Source organism: Chenopodium album, chromosome 6 (assembly GCF_948465745.1).
Source record: "Chenopodium album chromosome 6, dcCheAlbu1.1, whole genome shotgun sequence".
NCBI classification, from domain to species: Eukaryota; Viridiplantae; Streptophyta; class Magnoliopsida; order Caryophyllales; family Amaranthaceae; genus Chenopodium; species Chenopodium album.
The window spans coordinates 62,741,645-62,767,483 of NC_137839.1; the positions used below are offsets into that span (position 1 = coordinate 62,741,645).

Below are 25,839 nucleotides of genomic sequence, written 5' to 3' on the forward strand. Positions count from 1 at the left end.
GTAATATTCGTAACTGGCATAACCCAACGCCAATTACAAAAAGTCTATTTTCCAGGTAAGAAATCACACTATTTGTAACTGGCGTTAAGTTACGTCGGTTACAATAAGGGTATATTCGTAACTAGCATAACCCAACGCCAGTTACAAAAAGTCTATTTTCCAAGTAAAACAGTACACTATTTGTAACTGGCATTAAGTTACGTCGGTTACAATAAGGGTATTATTAATAACTGGCAAATCATAACGCCGGTTACGAATATATTTTTTATTTTTTTTAAAAAAATACTATTAGTAACTAGCATTAGATTACGCCAGTTACTAATAAATATATATTTTTTAAATATTTGATTCAAATACAAAAATGGTAGTATATCCTACCAAATGACCCATCGTCAAATGGGTTATAACCTGTTACAATTCAACCAAAAAAACACGTACTGCGAATACTTCCATACTTCTATACAATACAAACACTCTAAATAGTTCCACACAACTCGAATTATTCATCCATAACCATACAATACAAAAAAATTAATTATACTTTAATTTCCAAAAAAACAATTAAACTTGAATTAAAAAAGCATTGATTTATAATTTAGAAATGTAATAACAATAACCAATAGGCTAAATAAAATTAAAATAGATATATAAAAATGTGTTATATCATTTTATTAAGCTAAATGCGATAAATCATAACATCGATTAATAAGATAACTGGTCTTTCAACAAAAAATTAAGCCTAAAAAACTTAGCCCATTGTTCTCGAATCTCATCCAATTCTACATCGTTGTAGGCTGCAAATCTTGCCAAATACTCCTGAAAAAAAAACGGGTATATATATTATACTTTATAAAAATAAAACATCAACCAAAACTCGTAATACATCTCATCACTAACCTCTTTCAAATTACCCTTGCAATCGCTATGGAAAGATACTATCTCATACATATATCTCATCACATAATAAGCACATTTGGTACCACCACATTGTTGAGCACACTAATTCAAATGAACATAGTACAATTAGTTAATATATTAAATAATACTTTCATTACTAATAGAACGAAAAAGCAAAAATTATACGCTTACCTACATTCTTATGTGTAGTAATTGTGGCTTACTCGTTTTGAAAGCATTTCCTTGAAGGTGTGACCTGTATACATTGTAAGGTCTAAAAAAAATCATAAAAATCATTAGATTAAACGAAAGAAAAATAATTTTTAATCACATGCATATGAATACGTAGTACTAGGAATGTTGTGTACTAACATCTTCATTACTTTGGACAACTCTGAGTTTCGAGCGTTCGGAGGTGATTGAATAACATAATCAAACTCATACCAAGACTCATACGCAAATCAATTACATAGAGTACCCAATGATTCCTACATTTTAATAAACTTGTTTGTATTATTCACATAATTAATATAATAAAATTATGAAAAAGTAAAGATTTCAAGGATCAGTAGTACATACGCTTCCATATATGGAGCCAAAATGAATTTGTATTGTGCATTCTTTTTCCTTAATTCAGTAAGAAAGCATTTTTTTGAATACATTTGGACTTCAAGCAAATCTTTCTTGATTTCAGCTGCAGAAATTTTTTGGGGCACAAGAACTTGATTTTAGTCTTCTGAAATAATGAGATATGCTCTTCAATTAAGTACCTGCATTTTACAGAAAAAATAAATAATTATTATAATAAATGGATCTAATAAAATATATTTCATAGTAAAACAAATTCAAATAACTTAAATGAATGTTAGTATTTACAATATGTAAACATGGATTAATGAAATATTAGCCCATGCTCCTCGTAGTAATTCAGAGACATCATCACTAGTAACATAAATTTGTGTGTCTTCCTTTTGATAAAACAATGGAGCCTTCAATGGAATTGTCGTAGTATCATAATCTCCACTTCCTGAAGTCATGCAATAATACAACATAGAACACTGTTCACCAAGACTCTCAACAATATTTTCCGGAATAGTTATGCCTTTGCCTTTAATAGTTGAATGGTCTGAGTTGATAGGTCCGCAACTATCAACTTTCTCTTTGGTTTGCACCAATTCATTATCCGTCTTTTTTTCCAAAGTCATAACCTTCAAGAAACGGTAAATATTAATATAATTTAGTTACAAATATCTTAGATCATTACATAGCATATCAATGAATTACCTCATCAATAAAGAAGACTAAATCTGCCGGCCACCCCAAAAAATAACCTTTCGCCTCACCCAACTTGGTGATACCGTCATCAGTCTCTTGTAAACATGGTTAACACTGACTCTACAGATGTCACGGTTCATTTTCTTGTTATGAATCACTCCACTAGGACAAGGTTCTGTCGTTCCATCTGCCACAATCACTGAGTTCCCACTGAACTCATCAACTAAAGCAAGACGACATTTAGTTGGGACCTACATAATTGATCATGTCGTAAGAAACATGAAAGCATAATCTACAGTTAACAACTAATATTCAAGTGCTGAATACAGTGTTTATATTTTAAAGCACTGATGTCAAAAAATAAGATTAATAAAATTTATGAATGATATTTTCCTTTTCATAAATTAGAAGCATTTTATATAAGCAATAAGACCGATTAGTACTATATGTCTACATGTTTAATAAATATGTGTGTCAAGGGACATAATCAAGCCTCAATGAATCCTAATAAATGCATAAAGCTTAGTGCACAATGCTATTTTGTTCCCACTTCAAGACACTTGAAACAAAATTGGACTTGCCATTAGGCATTCCAAACATGGTATCCACATGCTCACAGGATGGTACTAATATCAACCAGCTTACCACCATACTTAATTACTTAAATATATACTCCCCAGCCTTGTATTCTGTTTAGGAGTCTTGTCAGAAACTCAGAATAAATCCACTGAGCTCATGCTAGACAGCTAGATTGATGGGCATCTGGAATTATTATTGAAGATAGTCATAAGCATTAGAAAACAAGTTGTACTTCAAGTAGCCTTTCAAGCTGCCATTGCTTCCTTGCAATTTTATCAACCATTTTTGAGGAATTAAAAGACTACACAAAGCTGTGAATTCCTGTATCTGATACAGTTTCTGGTTGTTTGGCTATATTGCATTGAGGTTGTTTGTCGGCTCTTTCTTGAAGCTCATTGCATGACTAAGTTACCGACAGTTCTCAATAACATGAATTTAGTTAAAAGGTAGGTTAAGGCATTAAGTTCTCAATTGAATATGGTATTTGCCAGGTGCTTAGGAAAGGAAAACCATATAATTGGAAGCTTGTAACTTTTTTTACATGGTATTTTTTGTGTAATAAATCACAAAATTCAAGTATCTGACTATTTTCCTTTCATGCTAGGCAAGTTTGGGAGGTTGATATTGAGAATGGAGAGAATTATTGCCTTAGTAAAAATCTCTTAACCTACACAGGTTCACTGATCATGGTATATTTTGAAGTAGCTTATCACAGTTATTCTAGCTCAAGTACTGTTGTTAGATAAAGGTACAAGTCCAAGTGTCAAACACTAAAACTAATATTTTAGTCAAACATCTATGTGTCAGGTCCAAATGAAGTATAGTAAGGATGTCAAACATCATGGCCTTCTAAAGGGGCTGCACCTGAGCCCCTTTCATAAACCCTAGACAAAAACACCATGTTTTTGAAACGCGAAGGCACAAATCAGCGATACAGGACAGAGCAGCTATATGACAGCAACAACAAGACAAATCAGCTCTGAATAACGTTCTGATTTTCAGTATTGAATTCAATTCTGAATTCAGGTCTGATTTTCAACTCTAAATTCAGGTCTGATTTTCAGTTCTGAATTCAGGTCTGATTTTCAGCTTTGAATTCAGGTCTGATTTAAAGTTATGAATTCAATTCTGATTTTCAGTTCTGAATTCAGGTCTGATTTTCAGCTCTGAATTCAGGTCTGATTTTCAGTTCTGAATTCAAGTCTGATTTTCAGTTCTGAATTCAGTTCTGAATTCAGCTCTGATTTTCAGCTCTGAATTCAGGTCTGATTTTCAGTTCTGAATTCAGTTCTGATTTTCAGTTCTGAATTCAGCTCTGATTTTCAACTCTGAATTCAGATCTGATTTTCAGTTCTGAAAGTTGGCTCTGAATTCAATTCTGATATTTAGTTCTGAATTCAGTTCTGAAATTCGGCTTTGAATTCTGTTCTGATTATCAATTCTGCATTCGGTTATGAATTTAGACGTTGAATTCATTCTGATTATCAATTCTGCATTCATCTCATGTGATAATAATTAAGAGTTCAATCTAAGTCAAATGAAGGTTTACCTCTGACAAGCGAGGACTTAGCTCCGTTGGATTGGTTGAGTAAGATGGGGAAGGTTGAGCATCATTTACTTGCAAATCATTAACAGTCATGTGTGGTATGAAAGCAGAAAGATAAGAATTTACAGCTGCTGCAATGCCTTCCTTTAATTTTTCTTCAAATTCCCGAGTTAAGTTCTCTTTAAATTCATATAGTTCTTGTAATGAGCAACCACTTTTAGACATGTTTTTACCTTTTACCGGGCCAAATGCTTTTCTATAGCCGACACCAATCCCACATCCACCAAGTCCTTTCACAAATCCACGATGGTCCTTTTTCCCAAATGCCAAAGTAAGGGCATCAACACCTCGCTCTGATTGTTTACACTCTCCTTCCTCAGATTCCATTGCTTGTTTTTGCAAGTTCTCTTCCTGTTTGACAAAACATAGAAAAAGTTAATTAGATGACCAAAAATCTGTAATGTCAGTATATTTCTTTGTTTTGATAAACCATGACATACAACTATATTGGCAATTCGAATAGTCTCCGTATCTTTTGGGTCGATGCCCCATGTTCCATCTGGCAACCGCTTTTCATGAGCTAAAACCCACTCAAGAGCTCGAAGATCAAAAATAGAACCAGTTGATGTAATGCTCTGGAAAGTGTTGCCAGTAGTTGAAGATTCTGCCAGAGCAGGAAATCTATTTTCAAGTCTCTTTTGCTTATTCCAAATTATCCAAGCTCTTTGAAAACTGTTTCGACCCAAGTGATGGCGACATTTGTTTAGCTTTGCATTTTCCTTCCCTTTTTCACTCTTTTCCTGTTTTTTTTTTTTTTTAAAAAAAAAAAGAAAAGAAAAGAGAGTTAAACATTATCATATTCTTCACAATCAGCTTTTGTTTGATTAATTAACTGTGCATGTGAATATGTAGTTACCTTGAATTCTGGTGATTTTCTATATATTTCGAATCTCTTCCATTTCTCCTCTGTAAAGTAACCTTCATACACTTCCCATGGCTTCATATTTGCTTTAGGAGAAGTGGCTGGGTATGGGTTTTTAAAAGTGATGAATCGTGCCCTTAAATTCGACTTGTGACAGCTGAAACACGAACCCACAGCACTATGAAACCTTTTTTGCCTTTCTCCACTTGGATCCTCAATGTGGAACATTCGCTGTGGATTAAAAAAAAAGTTAACTAATATTTTGAATAGCAGCATGACTAACTAGTAAGTGAATAGTTTATACCTTTGTCTCCTCCCATAGATTTTCCCGATCCACTTTATCTATTTTTGCATACTCATTCACAGTGATGTCTAATCTCTTAGCACATGCACCAATTTGTTTTCCATAAGCGGGTTCCCATTCACTAGTAGGCAAGTCAAAATCATTAAATTCAAGCACCATAGGCTTACTTGATTGTATTGCCTTTGATGGCCCCCTACTCCTCTTCTTAGATGATGTGGCTTGAGGAAGTTTGCTCTTGACTTTGTTGAATGGCCATATATGCTCCTTGATCTAAAAGTGTCTGCATAAAACAAAAGACAGAAACTGATAGAATTAAATATCACATGAACAGAGTGATAAGTGTTTTATTTGTCCACTTATCATGGCTTTCTAAACACAATTTTGTACTCTTTCCCATACTTTAATCCCTTTTTCTAACTCCTCTTGTGCTAATTTGCATCTTTTGGCTTCCCCGTTTCTTTTTATGTGTGTGCTCGTGCTTGTAGGTATAATGAAAAGTGGGCTAAATAGCATAAGCATGAAGAAATACTCTTTGGAAGCAAAGGAAAGTAGGAGCGGGCGTGCACCTAAGAAGGAGCGGGCGCTCCTACCTTAACTGCCACATTCTGCCTCCCCCTGCACATATAGGAGCGGGCGTGCAGCCTTCAAGGAGCGGGCGCTCCTCCCTGTTTTCCTACATTCTGCCCCAAACTGCTGCAAGAGGAGAGGGCGTGCAGAGAGCCCAGGAGCGGGCACTCCACACAGAGGAGCGGGCACTCCTACTTACTGGAGCGGGCGCTCCTCCTGTTCTGAAGCCCAATTTTGACGGATTTTACGATGTAATTTTTGGGCATATAAATAGGATGTTTGACTTCAGATTTTAGGGGCATCTTCTTTTCTCTTTAGTTTCCTTAGGCCCTTAGTTTCTCTCATCCCTCATTAATTAGCTTAGAACTTCTCAAACTCAATCATTGTAGTAGATTAATTGAAGATTGTTCTCTTGAATTCAACAATTTCTCAACTTTGAAGCATTTTAAGTAATCTCTTTCCTCTATCTCTTACTCTTTAATTTCAGCTTTTATTTACTTTGAATTGTTAATTCCTCTCTTAATCTTGCTTAATTGTTGTTGCATGTCCAATCTACCTTATTCCTACTACTCCTCTCAACTTGTTAATTTAATGCTTGAATTGGAACTTGTTATTTTGATGTCCTTCACCATGTTTAGTGAGTAGTTAATTAGCTAGGGGTTAGGTGAAGACCCAACAAAGCCATGGGTTGATTGATGTATGTGCTTGCATGTTCATTTTAGGGTTGATGATTGATTGTTAAAGAATTGGTTAATTGCATGTGTAATTGGATGGCCACTTATTGCTCATGTATTCACTTCTATGCTTACATTGAGAGATGGAGTCTAGTTGTGAGCCTTTTCTTATATGATTATGCTAAATTCCTCTTGATTATGGTTCCTTGTTTGAATGATGTAGTAGTATTAGTTGCAACAATTAGGTGAGAAATCTCAATTGCTTGTGCCTTAATGCTTTCTTGGACCGATCGAAAGACAAACCCGAGTTAGTAGTCTACTTCTCATCGTTAAGACTTGGTTGGCCTATCTTGTTAGTTGAGTTTGGTTTAGGAATGCTTAGTGTTGTGGCTTCAAAAGAAGGCAATGTTGAGTGCCCTCTCTATCACCCAATTCGTGTTCATGCTTGCCTATTGTTTTGATCCATTGGTTTGGTTGGAGTCGATCCCTATTTCCCCCTAGTGTTTGTCTCCATAGTAGTTACCTAATCAAAACCCCCAATTTGTGACCGAACTAGATTGCAACCGTTTCATACTCTCGGTGTACTTACCCATTCCCTGTGGATACGATCCTCTACTTACCCTAGACTTGTCTTAGGTTGGTTTAGGTAGAATTATTGTTTGGCTTGAGGGTGATTGTCTAACGACCGATTATTTCCTTGACCAAAATGGCGTCGTTGCCGGGGAATGGCGTTAAGCATTGAGTTACTTATGAGATATGTGAGACTAGTTCATTTGTATAGCTTCATTTTTCTTTATTTTCTTTGACTAACCTACTAATCTCCCATCTAGTCTTCTTTGTTTATGCCCAAACGCAGCAATAGGACACTTCCTCTTGTGCCGTTGAATCTCGAGCTTGAAAAAGTGGTAAGGGCAAATCGAAGAGAAAAGAGGGCGATAGCTAGTGGTGCTACATCAAGTGAGCCACGAGTGGTAGTGGAATCCGATCACTCTTGTTCTAGTGAGTCTAGTGGAGACACCATTCCATTAGAGCCACCAAGGATAAATTCTCCAACTTCTTCACCTTTTCAAGACTTTGAAATGGCCGCTCCGAACAAGACTTTGAGAGAGTTTGGTGTTCCTCCTCCATATCAAGAAGCAAGTGCGATTGCTACTCCCGCTATTGAAGCAAACAATTTTGAGATAAGGCCCGCCCTTATCACCTTGATTGAGGGTCATCAATTCTCCGGGGCAAAGCATGAAGATCCCATTGCACATCTCAAGCAATTCACACGGTATTGTAGCACCGTGAAGGCAAATGGGGTGACTCCGGAGTACATTCTCTTAAGTATGTTCAAATTCTCTGTAACGGGCAAGGCAAGTGATTGGCTTGATAGGTTGCCTCCGAACTCATTGAACACGTGGAATGAGGTGACTTCGGCATTCCTCGGGAGGTTCATTCCTCTTGGGAAAACGGCGGAGTTGAGGTCCAGGATTTCGAACTTTCAACAAGAGCCCGATGAGTCTCTTTATGATGCTTGGGAGAGATTCAAGAGCTACCAACAACAATGCCCCCACCATGGGATGGAAGATTGGCTCTTGCTCCATGGGTTTTATAGAGGACTCTTGAGATCGGACCGCATACTCTTGGATGGAGCATCGGGAGGACCTATCATGAACAAGCCACCCACGGAGGCACTAAAGATTATTGAGGATGTAGTTCAAAACTACACCGATTGGAGCCCCGATGAGAGAAGCACTTCCAAGAAAGGAGGAAAGTACGAGGTAAATGCTATAAACATGATTAACTCAAAATTAGATTCTTTATCTTCTAAGTTTGATCAATTGCAATCCTCTTCTCTATCCCCTTCCCCACGTCAAAATTCACATGCATCTAGTTCAATAAATGAAAACATGTCAATACAAATGATGTCTTGTGATACTTGTGGAAGTGATGATCATGTGACTTCGGAATGCTATTTGTTAAATGATTCATGCTCCCCTTCCCCTTCCATGGAACAAGTAAATGCAATTAACAATGGTAAAACCAATCCTAGGTATGACCCTTATTCCAACACCTATAATGAGGGATGGAAACATCACCCAAACTTTGGTTGGAAAGGGGGCCAAACCTAAGGAAATGGTCAAGGTCAATATAGTGGCCAAAGGAATGTTCAAAACAATAATCAAGGAAATTATAGGAACCAAGGTAGTGGTAACTATGTGTCAAACAACCAAGTAAATCAACAAAATGACAATAGATATCACCAAAGAGGTCAATATTCGTCCAACAACAACCCACCCGGTTTTAATGGAGGAAATAAACCTACCCTTGCTCCTATCCCTCAACCTCCTCTTCAAATTCAAGCTCCCCCTCCTAAGTCAAGCCTAGAAATAACAATGGAAAAATTTGTTAATGCTCAAACTAAGAAAACCAATGACTTAGAGGAGACTATCAAGCAAGTGCAAGTCCACAATAAGATGCTAGAAACTCAATTAACTCAACTAGTTAATGCACTTAAAAGCAAAAATTTTAGCACCTCTTCACCTAGTCAAGAAGAACATTGTAAAGCAATCATGACTAGATGTGGGTCTAGCATAGATGAAACTCCACCCATGAGCTTGCAAAAAGAGAGTGAGAATGAGGAGGTTAGAGAAGAAAAACAATGTGAGGAGTCTAAGTCAAGTGAGGATGAGATGGTTGTCATGAGTGAGTCCACCACGGTGAGCTTAACCGAAAATTGTAGTGCAATTATCAAAAACCACTCTCCCACTAAACTAAAAGATCCCAGAAGTTTCTCTATTCCATGCTCTATAAAAAAACGTTTCCTTTGAAAATGCCCTATGTGATCTAGGAGCTAGTGTGAGTTTGATGCCTTTTTCGGTTTATGAGAAGCTTGGTATAGGTGGTTTGGTACCCACTAATATCACTCTTCAACTTGCCGATGGATCCACCAAATTCCCTAAGGGTAAGGTAGAGGATGTCCCTCTCAAGGTTGGTAATTTCACCATTCCGGTTGATTTCATTGTGCTAGGAATGATGGAAGATGCCCCCACCCCTATTATCCTAGGTCGACCTTTCTTAGCAACGGGTGGTGCAATAATTGATGTAAGGGAAGGAAAACTCACATTAAATGTGGGTGATGATGAATTTTGTCTTATTATTGACCCCAAGAGAGGATGTCCTTCCCCCATAAAAGATTGCATGACCTTAGATGCTATTGGTGATAATGATTCGCAAATGTTGAGAATGCTTTGTGCTACTAATCCTCTTTTCAATATCCATGAGTCAAAGCAAGGTTTGGATAGGTTTGATGAGGTGATTGCCATGCTTGCTTACCTCAAGACTATGCTTGAAGATGGTGAGTCCGACACTCACAAGGATGAAGAGGGTGGCATCAAAGCTTCCAAGAAGAAGAGGAAGGGAAAATCAAGGAGAAAAAGGAAGAAGAAGGATTCAAAGAAAATTGATGAAAATGAATTTGTTGTAGGTGTTAGTCAAGAAAACAATTTGGTTTTGCCCAAGATGGCAATTTGTAACAATGAAAACAATGGTGACAATTTGGTTTCGAACTTTATCCCACCTATCCTGATATTTTTCGAATTTGCGTCAAGCTAGTGACGTTAAAGAAGCGCTCCCGGGAGGCAACCCGAGTATTTTTGCTTTTACTCAAAAATAAAGAAAAAAAAAAAGGAGAGATGAAAAAGCTTAAACACTTAACATTTTGAATGTTTGTTTAGTGTTTTGTTTTTGTTGTAGGTAATTTGCAAAAGGATAGCAGAAAAAGGCAGATTCGAAAATTCAAGATAGGAGCGGGCGCTCCTACTCAAATGCACGCCCGCTCCTACTACCAGCAAACAAAGCAGAATCTCCCAGCAACCTTAGGAGCGGGCGTTCCTAACACCTTGCACGCCCGCTCCTACTTGCAGCAATCAAGGCAGAACCTCCCAGCAACCTTAGGAGCGGGCGCTCCTAACACCCTGCACGCCCGCTCCTACTTGCAGCAATCAAGGCAGAACCTCCCAGCAAGCTTAGGAGCGGGCGCTCCTTAAGGAGTGCACGCCCACTCCTTTGTGCTCAGATGAGGCAGAACCTACAGCAGGTAGTAGGAGCGGGCGCTCCAATACACCTGCACGCCCGCTCCTATGTTCAACTCTCGAAAAAAAAAAAAAATTTGTTTTGAAAAAAAAAAAGAGGCAGAATCAAAGTAAAGAAGTAGGAGCGGGCGCTCCAATACACCTGCACGCCCGCTCCTACTGACGAAAAAGAGGCAGTAGCAGCCCTCAAAGGGAGGAGCGGGCGCTCCTCTTCAACAGAGCGGGCACTCCTCCCCTGCCGTGTAAAAAAAAGAAGAATTTCCCCCTTTATCCCTTTTACCCTCTTTCACTTCTCACCTCTCATTTCACCTTATTCCTATTCTCTCTCCTCTTTACCCACCTCTTTCTCACTCTAAAAACCCCATCTTCTCTACCTTCTCTCATCAAAATCATCATCAATCCTTCACTTTCTTCACTAAAAATTCACAAATTCTCACTCCCCTTCCAATTCTCTTTCTAAAAATCACAAAAATACACAAAATTGGTCAAAATTTTGAAAACCCCTAATTCCTCCATTGAAGAACAAGAGTAAAAGGTTTAAGCTTGAAGAAGAAGGAGCAAAATTTGAGTGGTTTTGGAGGGTTTTAGAGTATTTTCATACTCTATTTGGTATAATCCATTACTCTACTCAACTTCTTTCTTTAGAATTTCTTAATTCTTGCTAATTTCATTGAGTTTGTGTGACTAGTTGCATGATTAGGTGAATTCAAGCAAGTATTTTTGTCTTTGGAGGATTGTTAGAAAACTTTTGTGAATAATTTTTAGAATAGTTGAATTTATAATTGGAAATTTCTTAGACTTTGGGAATTTGTGATTTTGATTTTTGTGAAATTGTGAAGTGCATTGTTCTTGAAAAATTGTGTGTTGGATATATTTTGGTTGTATTGTGAAACAGGTACTCTTGGATTTTAAGGGGGTTTGAAGTTAAGGGTGGTGTGGAGTTGTTTGTTGTTGAGTGATATTCTTAAATAGCCTTTTCTAAACCAAAAATGAAGAAATTCATCGGAGGGATTAAGAAAAGAAAGAATAGTGAACCTCAATCATCCTCATCCCCTTCACAACAAGAAAACCCTAACCCACCACCAACCTTAAAAATAGACAAAAGATTTAAAAAAGCATTCGATGACCTTTCCAAACGAAAAATTATTCCAACCCGATTCTATCATCAACAATCAATGCGACTTCTAGGGGTCGATGACGGAATTAGAAGAGTAGCCGAAAACTTCGGTTGGCTAAACTTCTTGAACCTTGGGGAAGAAACCTTTTCTTCCCTAACTCTTGAATTCCTTTCATCGGTTTCTATGAAGCGCATTAGCCTTGAGGATGAGCCATTGGAATGTGAGATAAAATTTAGAATGTTCCATGTCGAAAGAACCTTAACTTTGACGAGATTGAACGAAATTTTTGAATGGCCCACCCTCAACCAAGTCTATGACCCCAATGGTACTTACTTCTCAAGCTATGAGGAGCAAGTGTGGTGGAATACCATTGCGGGGTATCCCAATTTCACAACCCGGTCTAGCCATGCTAGGCACATTATCCACCCCGTCCTTTGAATTTTTATGCGAATCATGAGCTATGCTTGTTTTTCTAAACAAGACTTAGGGAAGCTAACTAAAGAGGAGATCAAATGCCTCTTTCTAGCTTCAAGATTCGAAGGAAATGTGGAAGGGTATGTGAACATGGGATACTTGTTCATCAAAAGATGTATCGAAATAAGGGAAAGTGGAGAGATGAGTGGAGAAATTAGATGCGGGGGAATGGTTTCAATTATTGCGAATAAGCTAGGGTTTGGGTCTTATCTAGACCAAATGACCCCGGTCCAAGGTTCTAACATGCTTGATCTTAAGGCGCTTAGTGATATGAAGTTCCTTAGTGAAATTGAGGGTCGTAATATTCGCTATAGTTGGAAAGTCAATGGGAAGCATTATTGCACTCTCCCAAACCCGGCGGTTAATAGCTCGGTGGGGACCACGTGGCAAGTGCCACGTGAGCAGCCCCCACGTGGTATGGCCGGTAATGACGAGGATGTACTTATACCCCATCGTGCGAGTACATCCTCCATCCCCCGATCTAGGGTAGGTGGTTCCTCCTCTTCCTCTTCCCTCTTTGATGTAGAATATGCTTTCAACCAACTGAATTTAACTAACCAAAGACTCCTTGAGCAAAATGAATATCAAAGTTTTGTAGCGGAAAGAAGCTACCAACATCAAGTTGAGAGGGGAGACTTTCCCCCTTACCTCAACTATCCCAACCGACCCGTTCAACAAGGGCCGGTTCCGGGTTGGCATAATGGTCAACCCACCTACCCTTTTTGGCAAGGCCCGCGCCATTCAATTGATGAGCTTCGCTCCTACCCACCCTATGACTACACCCAACCCGGGGGATGTGATTACAGGGGCGACCCTAGCTATTACTACGTCCCCGAGGTTGGTGGTGCTAGTTCATCTTCGGAGGTGCTTGATCCCCCCCTAAGGGGGCATTACGGGTTCCCACCCGGCTATGATGGTGGTTGGGGTGAGCAAGGTATGCCGGATTATGGTCACTACCGCTCTTGCCCCAACTATGATCTACCTCCTTATGTAGACGCCCCGGCCACTTCTAGTGATGTAGATATTAACTACAATTATCACTATTCGCCGGGACGCCGACATAATTAGATGGTCTAGACATTCTAGTTACCGTTTCATTGCCCCTTTCACTTCTTGAGACACCGAGGACGGTGCCAAACCCAAGCTTGGGGGAGGTTACTTCATTGTCTATTTTGTTTCATTGAAACGGTGACTAAATGTCTAGCTTGGGGGAGTATTTAGGCCTTGTATAGAGTTGGGATTTGATGTTGCTAGTTTTGTGCTTAATTTGATTATGCTCCGTTTATCTTGGTTGGTTAGTTAATGGTTGAATGTTTGCATTTTGATGAGCTTGGTTTGGTTTATGTGCTTCACCTTTGATGATGATATTTGTTGATGAGCCTCCTCTCCTTCCCTAAAATCCAAAACCCAAAAATCCAAAGCCCTTAATCCAAATTCTTTAGTTAGTTTCTCCTCTCCTCCTCTTCTCCTCCCCTCTCCTAATCTTCTTTAGCTAGTTCCTCTCCCCTTAATCCAAATTCTTTAGCTATTACCTTTCCCCCCTTTTATCCTCTAAAATATATATATATATATATATATATATATATATATATATATATATATATAATAATAAAAAAAAAATTGTGTTTCCTTTGGCTTGATGATTCGATTAGTGTCTTTGATGGTAAAATGAATTCAAGTGAGCTTGTGATATAATTGCCTTAGTTTTGCAAATGACGGTTTATTTATGAATTGTGGAATGATTGTTTAACTCTTATGTGTATGATCCACTCATAATAGTCCTTGTTTGCTTTGCTACTAATCACTACTCTTTTACCACCTTGTATATAAGAGACACTACTACATCAAGATCAATGGTAACTCCTTCCCCTCTATTCTTGTTTTTATTTTCCTCTTAGTCCCTTTAAAACTAAAAAAAAAAAAAAAAAAAAAAAAAAAAAAAAAAAAAAAAAAAAAAAACATTTTTCCTTTTAGAATAGTCCTCAATGATGATTTTGGATTGCATGTGATGGATATTTGCTTTCTTTTGGTAATAAAATTTCGAGCATGGTCTAGATGCCCTTGGTTGAACATAGAATTGGCTAGTTTAGGCTAGTGTGAGAATAACCTTACCGAATGTACGAGACTAAAAGTCTAGGATTGTGGTAAGAAGGTGTCGCCCATATCAAAGGAATTTGAACCCCGAAAGGTAGTAATTGATCCCACATTGTTCCCAAAAGTGAGGTTGTAATATTTTTTTTTTCAAGACTACTACATTTTGAATGAGTGGCAAGGATCCTCTTTGATTTAGTACCTAGATCGAGAACTTGAGTCCTAACTCCCAAGATCGCGGCCTAAACTACTCTTAGTAATATGAAGGTTGTTATGTATTGTTCATTCACACAATGTTAAGGCATGTCATTCTTGTTTCCTTAGTTCAATCTTTAAGTTATTATAAATAATAGTTTGTGATGTAAATGCCCAAGTTTGAAAAAAAAAAAAAAAAAAAAAACAAAAAGAAAGAAAGAAAGAAAAGAAGTGATGAATAGCCACCACCCTAGCAATTAAACAAGCTTGGGGGTGCGTTTTTGTTCCAAGTTTATTCATAGTTTGTAATTTGGGTCAAAGTTAGAAACCTCTTTAGGTTTGCTCTTAGTGCTATATATCTTAGCTTGACTTTAATTGCAAAGCACTTCTAGTTTTCTCTATGCCTTAACTTTGTGCCGTAATCCTTGAGTTTTGTAATGTTAGTAGAGTAGTTGAAGCCATAGTCGGTGGAGGGAGTTGGTTCACAAGCATATGGAGAGGGTACTTATCATTGAGATGTCGAGTGTTCTAAACCTTCTTTTGTCTATTTTTCTTCCGGCTCCTTCGAGGAGTCATGAGACACTACCATTAGGGGGAATTTGAACTTTGTGTTGGGGACGCGGTAAGATTGGTTAAATGGACCAAAGTTGAGTACATTCGGGAAGGTTAGCTAGGCCTTGGCTAGTCATGACCGTGGTTGATCTTAGGCATATACCTCATGCTCGAGTTTTATTGCTTAAGGTTTCCTCTATCTATACATGTGCTTTTCTTTGAGCGGACTAATCTATTGGTTTCTTTTGCGCCAAGTGAATTGCTTAGGGACAAGCAATTGGCAAGCTTGGGGGAATTTGATAAGTGTTTTATTTGTCCACTTATCATGGCTTTCTAAACACAATTTTGTACTCTTTCCCCTACTTTAATCCCTTTTTCTAACTCCTCTTGTGCTAATTTGCATCTTTTGGCTTCCCCGTTTCTTTTTATGTGTGTGCTCGTGCTTGTAGGTACAATGAAAAGTGGGCTAAATAGCATAAGCATGAAGAAATACTCTTTGGAAGCAAAGGAAAGTAGGAGCGGGCGTGCACCTAAGAAGGAGCGGGCGCTCCTACCTTAACTGCCACATTCTGCCTCCCCCTGCACATATAGGAGCGGGCGTGCAGCCTTCAAGGAGCGGGCGCTCCTCCCTGTTTTCCTACATTCTGCCCCAAACTGCTGCAAGAGGAGAGGGCGTGCAGAGAGCCCAGGAGCGGGCGCTCCTACTTACTGGAGCAGGCGCTCCTCCTGTTCTGAAGCCCAATTTTGACGGATTTTACGATGTAATTTTTGGGCATATAAATAGGACGTTTGACTTCAGATTTTAGGGGCATCTTCTTTTCTCTTTAGTTTCCTTAGGCCCTTAGTTTCTCTCATCCCTCATTAATTAGCTTAGAACTTCTCAAACTCAATCATTGTAGTAGATTAATTGAAGATTGTTCTCTTGAATTCAACAATTTCTCAACTTTGAAGCATTTTAAGTAATCTCTTTCCTCTATCTCTTACTCTTTAATTTCAGCTTTTATTTACTTTGAATTGTTAATTCCTCTCTTAATCTTGCTTAATTGTTGTTGCATGTCCAATCTACCTTATTCCTACTTCTCCTCTCAACTTGTTAATTTAATGCTTGAATTGGAACTTGTTATTTTGATGTCCTTCACCATGTTTAGTGAGTAGTTAATTAGCTAGGGGTTAGGTGAAGACCCAACAAAGCCATGGGTTGATTGATGTATGTGCTTGCATGTTCATTTTAGGGTTGATGATTGATTGTTAAAGAATTGGTTAATTGCATGTGTAATTGGATGGCCACTTATTGCTCATGTATTCACTTCTATGCTTACATTGAGAGATGGAGTCTAGTTGTGAGCCTTTTCTTATATGATTATGCTAAATTCCTCTTATTTATGGTTCCTTGTTTGAATGATGTAGTAGTATTAGTTGCAACAATTAGGTGAGAAATCTCAATTGCTTGTGCCTTAATGCTTTCTTGGACCGATCGAAAGACAAACCCGAGTTAGTAGTCTACTTCTCATCGTTAAGACTTGGTTGGCCTATCTTGTTAGTTGAGTTTGGTTTAGGAATGCTTAGTGTTGTGGCTTCGAAAGAAGGCAATGTTGAGTGCCCTCTCTATCACCCAATTTGTGTTCATGCTTGCCTATTGTTTTGATCCATTGGTTTGGTTGGAGTCGATCCCTATTTCCCCCTAGTGTTTGTCTCCATAGTAGTTACCTAATCAAAACCCCCAATTTGTGACCGAACTAGATTGCAACCGTTTCATACTCTCGGTGTACTTACCCATTCCCTGTGGATACGATCCTCTACTTACCCTAGACTTGTCTTAGGTTGGTTTAGGTAAAATTATTGTTTGGCTTGAGGGTGATTGTCCAACGACCGATTATTTCCTCGACCACAGAGCTATATTTTTACAGATTATAAATAATAAAAGCAACCTACAGAGACATTATTTTTCAATTCCTGAAGTTATAATACCGATAAAAACAGTCAAGCTTGTGCCGCATATATAAGAACTATGTAAAATTCCATTTAATCTGTCAAAGCTCAAAAGACTAAAATCCAAGTAAAAATGGAGGTTTATAGTCATCTAACATTATTGTCTAGCATTATAGTTACAAACTAATCGAAGAATTAAAAAGAACTACAGATTGATAAAAAATGAAGCCTGGGTATCAACATATTCTCCCTCCTTATGGGCATACTCTTCATCAGCGACAATGTCTTCCCCCTCTCTTAGGGGTTGAACCCCAATAGATAGAGGCGGTGTATAATCAAATAGGTCATACTCTTCCTCATCAACAACATTTTCGACACCAACAATTCTTCTCTTGCCTTGAACAACAACCTGCCAGTTATGATCAATGTTATCCCTTATATAGAAAATTTGTTTTGCTTACGAAGCTACAACAAAGGGCTCCTCCCCATCAACAAATCGACTTGAATCCACTAAAGTAAAACCAAATAGTTCATCTATCTTTTTGCCTCGCCGGTTGTCAGCCCACTTGCATCGGAAAACTGGAACTACAAAATCAACATAATTCAGCTCCCATATCTCTTGAATGACCCCATAGTATGACTGTTTTGCATTAATAGGTCTAGCATCCTTAGAGCTTGAGTATTCCGTAGAAGATGCGACAACCATGACACCACTATTTTGATGTACACTCTTATCATCTTGGCGACTAGTGTAGAAACAATACCCATTGATGTCATAGCATTCATAAGTGTTCACAAACAATTGAGGACCCCGTGAAAGCCATCTGATCGTATCAGATACATTATTATTCGGTTTCCCTAACTCACACTTCACTTGGTTTTGAAACCATTCAACAAAAGAATGATTATATTTTTGCATCAAAGCATATGTACCTATTCTTGGATTCATTCTTTTCAAATAATTGAGATGAGTTTCTATATAAGGATGGACTTCTGAAAGGTTTTGAAGAACATAACGATGAGCTTTCTGGATTCTATCTGATGGAGGCTTCACAAACTGACGACCGATCGTCCCTTGCCCTTGAAGTCTGCCTTCATGACGAGATGTTGGAACTCCAATTTCTTTAGTCTTAGTTAAGAACACAGAACAAAAGTTACGAGCCTCCTCTGCAATAATACCTCCAACAATACTACCTTCTGGATGTGCTTTGTTGGTCTCCTTTTCTTTCAAAGTTCCCATGTGTCTCTCATAAGGGTACATCCATCTCAAAAAAACCAGGCTACATTCCTTGATTTCTCGTACTAGATGGACAACCAAATGAACCATTATGTCAAAAAATGAAGGAGGAAAATACATCTCAAATTTGCATAATGTTTCTACAACATCAGTTTGCATTTCATCAAGTTTATCTGGATCAATCACTCACCTTGTTACATATGGCATTAAAAAATAGGCAAAGTTTAACAATAGTGTGCCTAACATGTTTTGGCAAAAGACCTCGAAGTGTAATAGGCAACATCACTTGCATCATGACATGGCAATCATGGGATTTCATACCAATTAATCTCTTATCGGCCATTGAAACTAGACGCTTAATGTTCAACGAATACCCTGTAGGTACTTTGATGCCATACAAACACTCACTAAATATTTTTTTCTCCTCTCTAGACAATGTGTAGCAAGCTCGAGGCAAAAATGTCTTTTTTGTTTCGTCATTTTCCACGGGCCATAACTTTGGTCGAATATTTGCAAGCTTCATGTCTTTCCGGACATCTTTAGTATCCTTTATCTTGTTAGGTATATTTAATAATGTCCCGATGATTGAATCGCATATATTTTTTTCAATATGCATAACATCAAGACAATGTCTAACAGACAAGTGTTTCCAATAAGGAAGAGTCCAAAATGTAGACACCTTTTTCCAAAGACCCGTAATAGAGGTAGGTTTACCAACTTTCCCGAAAATTGTCTCAACATCTTTGATTCTCTCCCACAACTCTATACCACTAAGTGGCTCACGCAACCACTGTTTCTCTGGGAACCCATAGAATTTAGCTTTTTTCTTACGATAAGGGTGATCTCGACGAAGCAGTCGTCTAGTATGCATATAAACATCCTTTATAAAATTCTTGAGGCGTGTTGATTCCATTTTGTCCTCACAAATGGGGCATGGTTTTTTCCCTCTGACTTTGTACCCAGACAATTTCCCATAAGCCGGGAAATCACGTACAGTGAAAAAAATCATGGCCCGCAAAGTAAAATTTGTACTTGTATGGGCATCGAACATTGGAACACCTTTATCCCATAACAGTCTCAAATCCTCCAAGAGAGGCTCCAAGTAGACATCTATGTCATTACCGGGTTGTTTGGGACCCGATATTAGAAGCGACAACATGATGTACTTACGTTTCATGCATAGCCAAGGAGGCAAGTTATAAATCGACAAAAGCACCGGCCATGTGCTGTGTTGAGAGCTAAGGGTACCGTAAGGATTCGTCCCGTCGGTACTTAATGCAAGTCTCAGGTTCCTAGCCTCTTTACCAAACTTCGGAAATGTATCATCAATATGTTTCCATTGCTTCGAATCAGCGGGATGCCTAATGTACCCATCTTTCTTCCTCTCTTGTGCATGCCACACCAAGTTTTTTGCATCCTTCTTGATAGAAAAAAGTCGTTTAAACCTCGGTATTATAGGCAGATACCATAACACCGTAGCTGGTGGCCACTTCTTGCGATTGGGGTTTGAACCCTCACGCTTGTAGCGATCAACACCGCACTTTGGACAAGCATCAAGGCTTTCATACTCATTTCGAAAAAGTACACAATCATTAGGACATGCATCGATCTTCGTGTACTCGAGACCTAAGGGACACAATAGCTTCTTTGCATAGTAGGTAGACTTAGGAATGTCATTCCCTTCAGGAAGCATGTCTGATAAAGCTTCTAACAACGAATTGAAACTTGTATCGGTCCAACCGTTCTTTGCTTTCAAGTTAAATAATGTTAAACCCCTGAAAGCTTAGAGTACTTTGCACATCCAGGATATAAAGGTGTCTAGGCGGCCTTTGACACAGTTTCAAACATACGAGATTCTTCGTTCACATGATCACCCGAACCATCCATCATCTCAGGAATGTGATCCTCCTCGAAAAAATCATCGGTATCCCTTTCATTATCATCATATTGTTCTCTATTCTCCATATCAGCGTCATTGATTGATGACCTACTAGTTGTAGGAATTATTTTCTCACCCTGCCAATACCAAATGGTATAATTTGCCATGAACCCACGGCGAAATAAATGGTTTTCAACCAAACTAATTTCCTTCCACTTCTTCACATTGTTGCAATCACGACAAGGGCAAAAGATTGTTTCTCCTTTAGTAGTCCTTTGGTGTTCAATAGTAGTTCTACAAAATTCCTCAATCCCGTTCAAGAACTCGGGTTGAGTTCAATTTTCAACATACATCCAATCACAATTCATTTCTTACTACAAATTATAGAAAAAGCAAGCATATAACTATTAGAACAAGTACATTAGAAACAAACAAAGACAATTACAATAGAACAGCAACCAAAGATTATCAATCAACTCCCACAAGATAAAATACCTCAAAAAAAGTCAAACTCACAAGTATGAACAAAATGCAAGCACACTTCATATATGCCTACCAGGCTACCACTCACAAGTATGAACAAAATGCAAGCACACTTCATAAACTTGATAGGTTGTGGGAAATCTCACTGATCAAACTTAACTATGGATCATAAACACAAACATTTGTGGATTCACCAAAAAAAAAAAAAAAAGAAGCAAAGAAATACTCATTAATGCATATTACAATTCCATTTTTGCAGCTATCCAAGTTGTGGATTTGAACTTGAATGTTGAAGATTTAGCGAATTGGTCAAGTACTATCTCGTCACTCAAAACTCAAAAGGATCCAAAACTCTGATTTTAGTTCTGATTTTCAGTCTTGAATTTCAGTTTTGATTCAGTTCTGATTTTCAGTTTTGAACTTCAGATCTGAAATTCAGCTCTGAAATCAGTTTTGAATTTCAGCACTGAAATCAGTTCTGAGTTTTAGCTCTGAAATCAGTTCTGAGTTTCAGCTCTGAAATCAGTTCTGAATTTCAGCTCTGAAATCAGTTCTGAATTTCAGCTCTGAAATCAGTTTTGAATTTCAGCTCTGAAATCAGTTCTGAATTTCAACTCTGATATCAGTTCTGAATTTCATCACTAAAATCAGTTATGAGTTTCAGCACTAAAATCAGTTATGAGTTTCAGCTCTGAAATCAGTTCTAAGTTTCAGCTCTGAAATCAGTTCTGAATTTCAGCTCTGAAATCAGTTCTGATGTTAAAGTGTGATAGCCTGAACAGTGGCGGCGAAAGAAATATATCCTACTTTAATTTGCTGATAAATGTCAACACTTCTAGCTCTCAAAATCAGTTCTGATAAATGTCTGAGTTATGTCTCACTAAACTCTACCATATGCTCATTACCTTATTAGATATTTTATGTCTCACTATACTATACAAAGTAGTGTTTCAGAAATTGATTGCAATCTTGGCCTTTATATTCTGTCAAGAACGAACAACAAAGCAAAAGGATGAAATTCAGCCACTTGATACACACATTAGCATGACTATTATTAGACCAAGATAAGTAACAAGAAACTAGAATTATAACACACCAACAACACACAACAGCATATGCATCTTAAACTGGTCTATGCATCTTAAACTAATCGGCTTAAAGGGACTTGAAATATAATTCATATTAGGCTGGCCTCTTTCTCTATTACTTATAACCGACATAGAAAAGGGGTGAAGTTGCTGTTACTTGTTGTAGTAGAATAGTTGATACTAGGCTACTGGCAGCAACCAATTTTAAAGCTTGGCAGCAACTAAATACCATGCTAGTATAAAAATGTGCTTTCAAAAGATAATTTTTAATAGACCATTATTAAACGATTTAGACTATGATACTAGCCTTTTTGTTTAATATGAATGAACTAAAACTCAACCCCTCTAGAACTTCTACATGTAAACTTGATACCTCAATTTTGCTATACCATTGTGATTTTAACCATTGTAAAATCATAATTACCCCTACTACTCTTCAGCTCATTGATAAAACTGAGGATTCTCACATAACTCAACGGCTCAACCTGATTGTAGGATTCATACAAACAATTAAATCAAACAAACCAACCAAAAAGCCTAAGATCGTAATATAAACGAAGCATTATGCATAATTTTCATGGAATCCTTATAAACTTCTTAGGAGTTCTATAACTAAAATCGCTTATAACTTATTTAAGTGTACTACCACATGCATATATATATGACTTCAAATAAGAATCAAATTTCCCATCCTAATCCTTTCTTTCTTGCCAATAATAGCGTTCAACACAAGAACAACCACAACAGCGTTCAACATAGATGCAATAACAATAATAAAAACAGCAGCATTCTCAATGTAACTAACGGTAATCTCAATTAACTTGCACACACAAATTTACACACGCTTCAAAGAGAAAACAGAAGCCTAACATACACGGCTAGTGTACACCAATTAGAACCTTTATCTATTAAACCTTTATCTATTAAACAGCAGCCTCACATAATCGGCTAGTGTACCCCAATTAGACATACATGTACCCCAATTACACAAAGCAGTTCACAAACAATAAGCATTTCTTAATTTTTTTGTTCAAAATTATTCATCAAAACCTGCTAATTTCCTTGGTTTTTTTATAATCTAATTTCATTAAAAATTAATCAAATAATTGAAAACAACAACAATCAATTCGAATTTACATGTAAAAACACTAATTCGAAAGTAAAATAACCCTAATTCAAAAGGAACACATACCTCAAAACTTTGATAAAAATCCCCTAAAGCTGATCCCAAATTCTAACAAACCAAAGCAACAATTAATGGAGTGCGATGCAGTGCAAGAGAAGGAAGAGAGGTGAAGGAGAAGGAGGAGCAGTGAAGGGGGAAGGAGGAGCAGTACGCGAAGGGGGAGCGAAGGGTACAGTGTTAGTTTTTTTTATTTTTGCGAATTCAGTAATAGCTACCTTAATTTTTTTTTCTTTAATCAAAATTTAAATGAAAATTACTTTTCAAAAAAAAAAAATTTAATGAAAAATAAATAAAATTAAGAGAAAGTATAAAACTAGAAAACTAGAAACTTTCCTTCAAAAAAAATAAAAATAAAAAATAGAAACTTAATATTTGTTGGTTTAAAAAAAAAAAAACAAAAATTCTTGTTAGACTTATTATTTATAACCAGCGCTTGTAAGCTAGTTACAAAATGTTTACTTTGACTTATTATTTGTAACTGGCGTTTGTAAGCTAGTTACAAATGTTTTGGTTAACTTTTCTTTGACTTGTTATTTGTAACTGGCGTTTCTAAGCTAGTTACAAATGTTTTGGTCAATTTTTTTTTACTTAATATTTGTAACTGGCATTTATAAGCTAGTTACAAACGCTTTGGTCAAACTTTCTTTGACTAAGTATTTGTAACTGGCGTTTGTAAGCTAGTTACAAGTTTTTTAGTCAAATTTTTTGTGACTGAACATTTGTAACTGACATTTATTTAGTCAGTTACTAATAAAACATCATATAAAGATACACCACATATTAGTAACTGACATTTACTACGTTGGTTACTAATGTCATGGAATTTGTAACTGGCATTATCTTAGTCGGTTACTACTGATGCTTCTATAACTAGCATAATATACGCCAGTTACTAATAGGGCGTTACAAATAGCATTTTTGCTACTTCATTCAAAACGGAAAGTCTATAACTTCCCTCCAAATCATCAATAATGGCATTAGGAAGCAAAGAAGTTTGCATAACATAAAGAGAATACGAATTAAGGACGAATTTAATTAGGGTACATCTCCCGGCCATGTTAAGGAGTTTAGTTTGCCAACCTTTAATTCTATTTTAAGTTTTATTAAGGAGATCAACATAATCCGAAATCCTAAGTCTATTGGTATTAATATTCACCCTTAAATACTTTCCAAACAAAGGAGCCCCCTTAATATTAGAAACACTAAGGATAGTTCTCTTAAGGGACAAGCACATTTTAGGAGGGAAGATAACTTTAGACTTAGTAGGACTAATGAACAAACCCGACTTAGTTCCAAACTCAAGAAGCACTTCTTTAATAGTTCTAACATTACTAACCGAGGCCTTAGCAAAAAGAAACACATCATCGGCATAGAAGAGATGAGACACACTAACATCATGATCAATTTTTATAGGCTCCCAATGACCATCTCCCACCCTTTGTTCTATCATCAAGGATAATCTTTCAAGACAAAGAACAAAAATATACGAGGAAAGGGGATCCCCTTGTCTAATCCCTCTAGAAGGAGTAAAGCTATCCGTGATTTCACCATTCCATAAAATAAAAATGGACGGAGTAGTGATACAACTTAAGATAAGACCGACAAGAGAGCTAAGGAAATTTAATCCTAATAAAGTTTCTCTTATAAAACCCCACTCTAACCTGTCATAAGATTTAGAAATATCGATTTTGAAAGACATAAGGTGTTTTTTTTACATCCTTTCTTAAAAAAAGTGAGCAATTTCCTCAATAACTAAAATATTCTCATCGATAGATCGTCCTTCTATGAAACTAGATTGGACCGGATTAATCAAATTTCCTAGGAGAGGTTTTATTCTATTAGCAACGATTTTAGTAATGATTTTGTAAATTGAATTACATAAACCAATAGGCCTAAAACCATTCATAGTATCCGGTTGATCAATTTTAGGGATAAGACAAATATAAGACTCATTCACATAAGCCGAAATCTTTCCTTCCCTAAAACAATTAGTCATAAGGTTAACAATCGAACTACCTACCGCATCCCAATATTTATGGAAGAACTTAGGTTGAATACCATCCGGACCCGGGATTTTCATAGGAGCCATCATGAACAAAGCATTTTAACTTCCATAGCCTCTTACTTACTTCTTCCATATGGGACTTATTGGACTACCACATCCCAATATTTATGGAAGAACTTAGGTTGAATACCATCCGGACCCGGGATTTTCATAGGAGCCATCATGAACAAAGCATTTTAACTTCCATAGCATTATGTCAACAAGACAGCAAGTAATCATCACTTCCTTACTTCTTCCATATGGGACTTATTGGACTTGGGTTACATAATCCCGCCCCAAAAATCCGATGCGTATCCCAGCGAACATATTTTTTTTTGAAAGAAGTCCTAAAGGACACTAAATTTCATTAATATAAGCCATACGACATGTACAATTGACATTGAACGATAATGAAAACGAATTTAACAAAATCAAACAAGAATTAATCATGGAAGGGCTAAGAATCCAAATACATAAATATAACAATTCGGCATATTCTCGATTCGTTGTCTCATACAACTTTTTGAGTGGATCCGTCGTCGCTTCACAATTTTGAGAGAAAGTAAATTCTTGTGTTGATTCCGTAACCCGAATCCGAGCCATAATCAATAGTATCCCCGCACATAATCAATACATCTTGCTTTGATTTACCCGTATATATATATATATATATATATATATATATATATATATATATATATATATATATATATATATATATAT

At 37.1% G+C, this 25,839-nt stretch overlaps 2 protein-coding genes and 1 pseudogene across 5 annotated transcripts; all 3 read right to left on the reverse strand.

Moving 5' to 3' along the window:
* Positions 1-620: 620 nt before the first annotated feature.
* On the reverse strand, positions 621-23,242 carry LOC145634989 (uncharacterized). 4 transcript variants are annotated; one of them, XM_081686307.1, is made up of 12 exons: positions 23,079-23,242; positions 5,524-5,803; positions 5,214-5,450; positions 4,798-5,097; positions 4,301-4,708; positions 2,182-2,423; positions 1,774-2,105; positions 1,477-1,667; positions 1,270-1,385; positions 1,094-1,153; positions 898-999; positions 621-816 (listed from the first exon to the last, which is right to left on the reverse strand). In XM_081686307.1, exons 2-6 carry the CDS (start codon positions 5,680-5,682, stop codon positions 2,199-2,201), a joined length of 1,329 nt encoding a protein of 442 aa, XP_081542433.1. In that variant the 5' UTR covers positions 5,683-5,803; positions 23,079-23,242; the 3' UTR covers positions 621-816; positions 898-999; positions 1,094-1,153; positions 1,270-1,385; positions 1,477-1,667; positions 1,774-2,105; positions 2,182-2,198. The 4 variants fall into 4 exon arrangements, with proteins under 4 accessions (XP_081542433.1, XP_081542431.1, XP_081542432.1 ...); XM_081686305.1 differs by having other exon boundaries at positions 1,090-1,153; XM_081686306.1 differs by having other exon boundaries at positions 1,094-1,171.
* On the reverse strand, positions 8,228-8,328 carry LOC145637418 (small nucleolar RNA R71; annotated as a pseudogene).
* Positions 18,615-20,482, reverse strand: LOC145637036 (uncharacterized). The gene is made up of 2 exons (XM_081688551.1): positions 20,287-20,482; positions 18,615-20,185 (listed from the first exon to the last, which is right to left on the reverse strand). Exons 1-2 carry the CDS (start codon positions 20,480-20,482, stop codon positions 18,615-18,617), a joined length of 1,767 nt encoding a protein of 588 aa, XP_081544677.1.
* Positions 23,243-25,839: the final 2,597 nt, after the last annotated feature.

Excerpts from the sequence above, each read along its gene's own strand:
- LOC145634989 (XM_081686307.1), bottom strand. The coding sequence starts at position 5,682 with ATGGTGCTTGAATTTAATGATTTTGACTTGCCTACTAGTGAATGGGAA. Across the intron at positions 5,451-5,523 it reads ATCTATGGGAGGAGACAAAG|CGAATGTTCCACATTGAGGA; the intron begins GTATAAACTATT and ends TTTAATCCACAG. Across the intron at positions 2,424-4,300 it reads TAAGTCCTCGCTTGTCAGAG|GTCCCAACTAAATGTCGTCT; the intron begins GTAAACCTTCAT and ends TCAATTATGTAG.
- LOC145637036 (XM_081688551.1), bottom strand. The coding sequence starts at position 20,482 with ATGGCAAATTATACCATTTGGTATTGGCAGGGTGAGAAAATAATTCCT. Across the intron at positions 20,186-20,286 it reads TCATGTGAACGAAGAATCTC|CAAAGAACGGTTGGACCGAT; the intron begins GTATGTTTGAAA and ends TTAACTTGAAAG.